The sequence below is a fragment of the Nicotiana tomentosiformis genome, chromosome 8 (assembly GCF_000390325.3).
Source record: "Nicotiana tomentosiformis chromosome 8, ASM39032v3, whole genome shotgun sequence".
Lineage (NCBI taxonomy): Eukaryota > Viridiplantae > Streptophyta > Magnoliopsida > Solanales > Solanaceae > Nicotiana > Nicotiana tomentosiformis.
Genome location: NC_090819.1, coordinates 93,713,148 through 93,720,820, shown reverse-complemented (window position 1 = coordinate 93,720,820; position 7,673 = coordinate 93,713,148). Strand labels below are relative to the sequence as shown.

General features: G+C 37.1%; 1 protein-coding gene across 3 annotated transcripts; it reads left to right on the top strand.

Moving 5' to 3' along the window:
• LOC104119542 (protein EARLY FLOWERING 3-like) lies at positions 1-7,236 on the top strand. Of its 3 annotated transcripts, none has more exons than XM_009631073.4 (6): positions 1-805; positions 1,855-2,233; positions 2,351-2,370; positions 2,497-2,663; positions 5,739-5,790; positions 5,922-7,236. In XM_009631073.4, exons 1-6 carry the CDS (start codon positions 590-592, stop codon positions 6,912-6,914), a joined length of 1,827 nt encoding a protein of 608 aa, XP_009629368.1. In that variant the 5' UTR covers positions 1-589; the 3' UTR covers positions 6,915-7,236. The 3 variants fall into 3 exon arrangements, with proteins under 3 accessions (XP_009629368.1, XP_009629367.1, XP_070038611.1); XM_009631072.4 differs by having other exon boundaries at positions 2-254; positions 547-805; positions 2,351-2,663; XM_070182510.1 differs by having other exon boundaries at positions 2-805; positions 2,351-2,663.
• The last annotated feature ends 437 nt before the right edge of the window (positions 7,237-7,673 follow it).

Here is a 7,673-nt window from a genome sequence, read left to right as displayed (position 1 = left end):
GGAGCTTCTAGGTTCTCTCTATGGTCTATCCATAACTACTGGGTCCACCTCGTGGCACTTTTGTACCCTTTCACAATTCTCCCTTTGATCTTTCTTTGGCCTTTTAGGAATCCCTAATTTCCTGCCCCTTTTTCCCCTTTTACTCGAATCAATTCTTGTTTTTGTTTTGGTCACTTTAATGTCTCTTCTTATCATTTTCCAACATAGGCCGACTGTTTTTTGTACTGCTCAAAGTACATGTCTTTTTTCCCTTGGTGAGTAATCGCTTGATATCGAGGTCAATAGTTGGTTTTGATTTCTGGGTTGTTGGGATTTTGTTTTGGTGGGTTTTGTCTGTTTGCTTGAAATTTTTGGTGGATTTCTGTGTTTTCCCAAGTGGGTCAGTTTTATTTGGCTTGCAGTCCAGGAAATTTGAGTAAAAGAACTGATTTTGGGGGTTTGATCTATGAAATTCTACTGTTTATGCTAGGAAAAAATTGATCTTTGAATTCTTGGGGTTGTGATTTTTTTAATTAGAAGGAGTGATTGATTGGGATTAACCTGTAGGAGAAGACTAGGAGAGGAGTAATTATTACGAGGAAAAAAGGAAATGAAGAGAGGGAAAGGTGAAGAGAAAGTGATGGGGCCAATGTTCCCAAGGCTTCATGTAAATGATACAGAAAAAGGAGGTCCAAGAGCCCCTCCAAGGAACAAGATGGCTTTATATGAGCAGCTTAGCATACCTTCTCAGAGATTCAATTCAGGGGTTTTGCCTCTTAACCCCAACAATAACACTGCAAAGTTGCCCCCTCCTTCCTCTAACCAGGTACAACTAGTTTTCAACAAACTCTTTGTGCTTTTTGAACAGGATATGTGTTGCTTAAACTGTAGAATAGAGTCAGGCCCTAACTTTGGTCTTTGAGTAGTTTGGTTTACTGTTCTGAGCAGTTTTTGGATGTTAGTTATTTTTAGTGTGCGTCTTGACTTAGTCTTACATTGGTTTCTTTTTTGTTGTTTGAATTTGGGCTTGTGTTTCAAGCATTAGAAAATACAGGGAAAGACAATCTTGTAGCTTATTTCTTTGGTGATAATGTACTCCCCCTTTCCTGCTTATGTAAACCTTTTCACTTTTCCAGAAACAATTTGATTAATCTTGGAAGCTAAATTGGCTTAGATTAACTCAATATTTTAAAGTTAAAATTTGGATGTTAAAAAACTATACAAAAAGTACTATAAGTTGCAATTCTTCTCATGTCAACTAAAGGACAAAATGCGTTTCGAAATGTTGATCAAAGTTCACATAGTTTGAATCTTGAAAAGCCAAAAGCTTCACATAAACTGGAACGGGGTGAGTAGTAATTTTCGCTTCAATTGGTTGAACCTCATTGCGTCACTTGACATATCATGAAGGATCAATTGTCTTCGCTTTATGAGTATCAAGTGTGTTATCTTTATATATTACCTTGTGCTGATTATCATCTAAATTTGCCTGATTTTTTTGTACTTTTTCGGGACTTTCATTTGGGAGAGCACTTTCCTTTTGGATGTTTTTATGTACCAACTACCAAGTGCAAGAGAACCCTAAATTCTTCAACTTAATGCATTGTGAAGATGTAATGGTAGCTGTGTCAATGTTATATTTTTCCCCGGCTTTGTCCTGGGGTCAAAGAAAATGTAGATATTCACATTTACAGTCACATCTAATTATGTTCTTAAACTGTGTGGTGATGTTACTGCTGGGCTTTTAAAGGTTTCTTGATTTGAAACCATCTCTTTTGGGATAACGTTCATTGACTGTGTAGTTCATCGATAGCTGTAAATTTAGTGGTTGGTTGAATTTGTAAGCTGACTGGTTGGATCAACTACATTTTGCAGGGTAGTGGGCACGAAAGAGTTGTATATTTCCCTGTTCAACACCCTCCATCTGGACATCTAGCTGATAAACCACCTGGCCACAGTTCCGATCCCAATACACTCTTGGAACAATTTGAGTTAAATAAGAGAACAGAAGAGGATGACTTTACAGTCCCCGTCTTTGTTAACTCCAAGCCAGGTCATGCCAATGGGAGTCATAATCTGGATATGGAAAAGCTCTCTCCCTCTGGTCCAGTCTTCTCAGGGCATCCTAATAAAGACTTGGAAGGACTTACGAATTTAATTCTGAGACAACAGCGCGATAGCCAGAATGAGGAGAATCCCAAATGTATTCCAGCTAGTAGAGAGCATAGAACAACCTCGAACTCTCCATCCAAGGGTAAGCTGTCAGAAGGTCTTCTCATACAAATTGATGTAACTTTGCATTTCACACCAAGATGTGAGCCTCCTTATGATTTTGGCATAATACCTAAGACCAATCTTTTTCAATGATCAGAATGCAGATTTGATCGTCAGGTTGGTTGTACCATCATACCTGAACCTGTTACTGGTGTAAATGATGGCGATTCTTATCCCATGAAAGAATTTGCATCAGAAGAGCAGATAATTACTAATAATCTCATAAATGGTATGGAATCCCAGGAAGACAGGACATGTAAATCAATACAAACAGGAATTGTGGACCAAGGTGACGACTTATCTGAGACTTCCATAGTGGAATCTATGTCTGGAACGGACATCTCTCCTGATGATGTTGTGGGAATAATTGGCCTAAAGCGTTTCTGGAAAGCCAGAAGAGAAATTGTCAGGTAAGTTCTTGTTGCTTTCAGGTTGACATTTAAATTCCTTGTCACATCATGCGAAACTTGAAATATATACTGTTCCATTTGTCAGTTGGGCGGAGAAATTTTATTGACTAGCTTTTCTTTAGACCTGACTTTCATTTTCCTGATGATTGTACTACCCAGTGCCACTCAGATCATGATATATAGAGTGACAAAATGACCCCCCTAATATGTATCCTCATGGTTTTTTCTTGTAAATATAAGGTATGCTCTCTGATATATTTTCTTGTTCTTTAGATAATGTTGTGCGCTTGCAGTTTAAGGCATGTTTTGAGTACAAAGGATCTGTGTATATCAGGCACTTTTTCCTTGGTACTCTTTGCTTAATAGTTATATCTCAGCTGCTAACTTTTTTGTATTATGCCGTGTCATCAATATCTCCAAAGAGTCCAGATGATCTTTTTATGTGATGGTTTATGTTGCCACTTGATGAATTTTGAGTTACATGTTAGGTATAGATGATCGTGAATGACAATTTTGAACTTTGTGACTTAAATGTTAATTAATAAGGTGTGAGAGGTGCCATGTTATTAGAAGTTCCCCCAAAGAAAAGTTTTTTTTTTCTTCGTTTTTGTATATGTTTTTTCTTTATTACTTGGGGGTCGTTTGGTAGTCGGTTAGAGAGGAGTTATCCATGTATTAAAACTAGGATAACTTTATACATTGTTTGGTTAAAAGAAGGGGAAAAAATAATCTTCACATAGAAGCTAGCATAAGTTATACAATGTTTGGTTGTTTTTTCCTCTTTTCCACATAAAATGTAGCATTGCTAATACAATGTTTGGTTCATGTTTTTCTTTTCTGCATAACTAATACATGTATAAGTTATGAGGGAATCTATGTATTATTTATGCAGGGTAGAAGGTGGAATAACTTATACATGTATTAGTAATACTTGTATTAAAACACAAAATGACAAGAATACCCTTTATTCAAACTTGTATTTTTTTGTTTAAAAATATAAATTTAAATTATACTAACAATTTTAATAAAATAAAGTAAGCTAATAATAAATAACACTCACATTACATTTATATTACTAATCCTTATATAACTACCGCATAACTAATCCCAACATAACTCAACCTTGCATAACTAATCCCTGCATTACTTATTCCTGCATAACTAATACATACATAACTAATACACATAACTCTAACCGGCAACCAAACGACCCCTTAATGATTAAAAAGATTTCTCTTTTGTTTCATGATGCTAATAGGCTACTGTGGAGTTCTGAGGCTTTCAAAAATGTTGAATTAGCATTAGTTGTTCCTCTCTTTGTTTGCCTGAGTTTGTTTTTAGTAGTTTTATAGGGAAGAAAGGAGTTTGTCTTTGCGATCTAGATTTAACTGAGTATTGCTATTGGATCTTTTGGCACATTTGGATGAGGTAACAAGCATTAGAACACTATTTTTGGATAACTTTATATTCTCTTAGAGATGACAGTGTATCCGATTGGTGGAGTATATAAATGCCGAATTAAGGTTGTCTGTGGTATCAAGCTTTTCATGTGTCGTGGCCGAACTAATTCTTGACGGAAACATATGGCATGATCGTAGGAGTTGTGTGGGTAGATCTCTTCGTGCAGTGTCTGATGGTTCCCCCATTGTCGTTTACAGCAACCCTTGAGGGATTTCAGCGGTGGATATATGGCACTGTGGGGACCATGTTAGACCGTGTACTTTGTTCAAGGTGAGCTGGCTGTAGGGGTGTTCGTCGGTCGGTACAGTATGGTATTTAGACATTTCGGTTTCGTAAAATGCTATACCAATACCGTACCTAATTAAATTCGGTATGGTTCGATTTTTCTCCTTTCGGTTTCGGTTTATTCAGTTTGAATACTAACTAGTGGATAGAGTCATAGACGGTAATATTCTTAATTAAAGTACTCAAAAGTATAAAACTAAAAACGTTTGTTGACAAAAGTTTTGTCCAAAACTAGCAAATACCAACCTAGAGAGAGAAAACTTAGAGAAATGTCTTGTTACTTGCTTAGAGTTAAATCGTTAATTGATGAACTTAGAGAATAAAGGAAAGTAAAATTTTAGATTTCTTATATTTATGTTATAATTAATAAAATGTGTATTGTGTAATATAATATATATTTCGGTATGGTATTGGTATTTCGGTATTTCATTTTAAAATACCATACCTAATACCAATTTTTTTTTAAAACGTAAACCAAATACCATACCGAATACCAAATATCGAATACCGAATACCAAAATTTTCGGTTTCGGTACAGTAATTCGGTATTTACCAAATTATGCACAGCCCTAACTGGCCGGCACTGGATCATTCTATTCATTGTCGATTTGATATATTCTGCTGGCCGCTGGGACTTCCTTTTCCTCTTTGTTGTTGCTCTCGAGTTGTAAACCATCTTGCTGGGGAAGATAACCAGTTTATGGTGTTGGCATTGGTGTGAGAAGATGATAGCTCTGGCAACTAGCACTTGTTATTGGGAATCAACCATGTAATGGCTTTGAAGGAGACTATCTGCTCTATCTTTTGGTAAAAGCCTTAATCATCCACATAGAAGTAGGGGAGGCTCACATATCTGAGTCAGGGTGTAGGCTGCACCGGATGGGGTTTTAAGCATTGTGGACATCGGTTCACGCGATATGACATGTTTGGTGGGATTTTAAGTTTGCACTTTGGGATAATAATTACGATACTGGACCTTTCAAAACTTTTTTTGCATACGTATTGATTGAAAGATTGTCTCTTTGTGGATAAAGATTTTACCATTTGTTGTCTGTTGACTGTGCAGAGACTCTTTTGTTCAAGCTTTTTGATGGAGTTCTGAGTAGTTAAGTGGTTTCAGGATATTCATCGAGTCATTCTGCTTTATCACTACTGTTTCTCTCTATATATTGTCTTGCTCTATCTCTTCAAATCGAGTTTCCGCTGTACACTCTTTGTTTTATTTTATGTTCTAGATACCTTTGGCCGCATGCATCTGAAGAGCTAATCTCTCTCAAAATATTATTTTCTCTTTATGTTTTCCTGACGCTCTCCATTGTCCTGGTACAGCCAGCAAAGAGTGTTTGCCATTCAAGTGTTTGAGTTGCATCGACTAATAAAGGTAAAGCAACTCCAAAGGCTGAATCTCTTGTAGCAATTTGGGGGGAGGGTGTGAAATAGAAAATATGATCTATATACTGTTTTTCGATTCATTACTACGCTGCTCATGCATTTTTCCTGTTATTTTAACAGGTCCAGAAGCTCATTGCCGAGTCACCAAACAGTATGCTTGAAGATGCTGCTTATTTAGGCAAACCATTAAAGAGTTCGTCTGGTAAAAGACTGCCATTGGAGTGTATTATTAGAGAATCTCAAAGTGTTCCGAAGCGCAAGAATGATTCTGAGAAGCCTAACTTCAGGATGGAATGCTCTGCTGAAAACACTGTGGGGAAGGCATCTCTTTCTTCTGTGCAAAACGGTAGCCAGCTCTCTAGCCACAGACCATTTTCAGGAAATCCCCCACCAACGCCTGTGACAAACGATGCTAACACGAGTCCCTGGTGCTTTCAACAACCTCCGGGGCACCAATGGTTGATCCCAGTGATGTCTCCTTCTGAAGGACTTGTATACAAGCCATTTCCTGGACCTGGATTTACGAGTCCTATTAATGGAGGTTGTGGACCTCCAGGGTCGATGGGGAACTTTTTTCCTCCAGCTATTGGAGTTCCTGGTCCTCATCCTCGCTATCAAGGAATGGGAGTTCCTTTCGCGCCTCCAACTGGTCACGGCTATTTTCCTCATTATAGCATGCCAGTTATGAATCCACCAATCTCATCATCTACTGTTGAAGAATCAAACCAATTTACTTCGCCAGGTTTTCAACGCCAGTTATCTGGAGGGGTTGATAACTTTAACATTCAACATCAGGACTCAAGTAATGGTCCGAGTGAGAAGAATGGAAATGTTCCAGATGTTTTAAGGTTTCAGGCCACCAGAGATAATGAGCTACAAGCCAGCACTGCAAGCAGTCCAAGTGAGAGAGCGGCAGTGAGTAACGCCACACAAGGAAGAAACATGCTTTCTCTTTTCCCCACATCTCCAGCTACGGACAACCCTGATCATTCAGCAAGAGTTATCAAAGTTGTACCTCACAATCCAAGGTCTGCCACAGAATCTGCCGCTCGGATATTTCAGTCTATACAAGAAGAGAGAAAACAACATGACACAGCTTTCACTCGTCTGTAGGTAGCACTTCATTGTGTTGTGAATATGACTATTTACTCATCCAAACAGATGTAGTGGTTTCGGTCAATTTGTTGTTAACCTCTCTGATAGTATGTTATAGCTTGATTTAAATTTGGTTACGTTGCCACTATGTAGATAAGCATTCATACGAATTTACATTATGTTGTTGCCCGGTGATTGCTTAGTCCAGCTGTTGTATACTGAAGTCAATTTTTGTTGTGTAAGTCGTTATTATCAGTTGTAATTTATCCTCTTGTTATTCTCTAATCTTCATCAAATTGTTTCAAAGTCGTCATTTAATTGTAATTTACCCTTTCATTCATGTCTGTTTAGATTAGTATATGTAATTTCTTAGATATATTCTTCATTCATCTAGTTCTCTCTGCAAATGTGTGTTTCAAGGCACCTTCTTAATTTTCACTTTAGCCTTCAGAATCCATGACATTTATTAAAGTTATTATCGCATTCACTTTAGCCTTGAGGTAATTGAGCAAAATCATTTGGACTTACTTCATGATTTTTTAATAACAGCTCGTCATTTCCTCATGCAAAATTAGACATGATATTAGTTCAGAATAATCTTAAAACTTTTTTTCAAAATATGGCTACTTCAAAAGCAAATTGGTGACATAGAAATAGAGAATTTTTTCTCTATTGTAACCTAATTCGCCGTATGTGATTTCAATTATAAACTGAATTTAACATGAGTTTTAAAATTTTGTACTCATTCATCTAATCATAACCAACATTATGTACTAC

Bases quoted from the DNA above. Each gene is read 5' to 3' on its own strand.
- LOC104119542 (XM_009631072.4), top strand. From the start codon at position 590: ATGAAGAGAGGGAAAGGTGAAGAGAAAGTGATGGGGCCAATGTTCCCA. The intron at 2,234-2,350 runs GTAAGCTGTCAG...TTCAATGATCAG, and splicing joins CTCGAACTCTCCATCCAAGG to AATGCAGATTTGATCGTCAG. The intron at 2,664-5,738 runs GTAAGTTCTTGT...GTCCTGGTACAG, and splicing joins GCCAGAAGAGAAATTGTCAG to CCAGCAAAGAGTGTTTGCCA.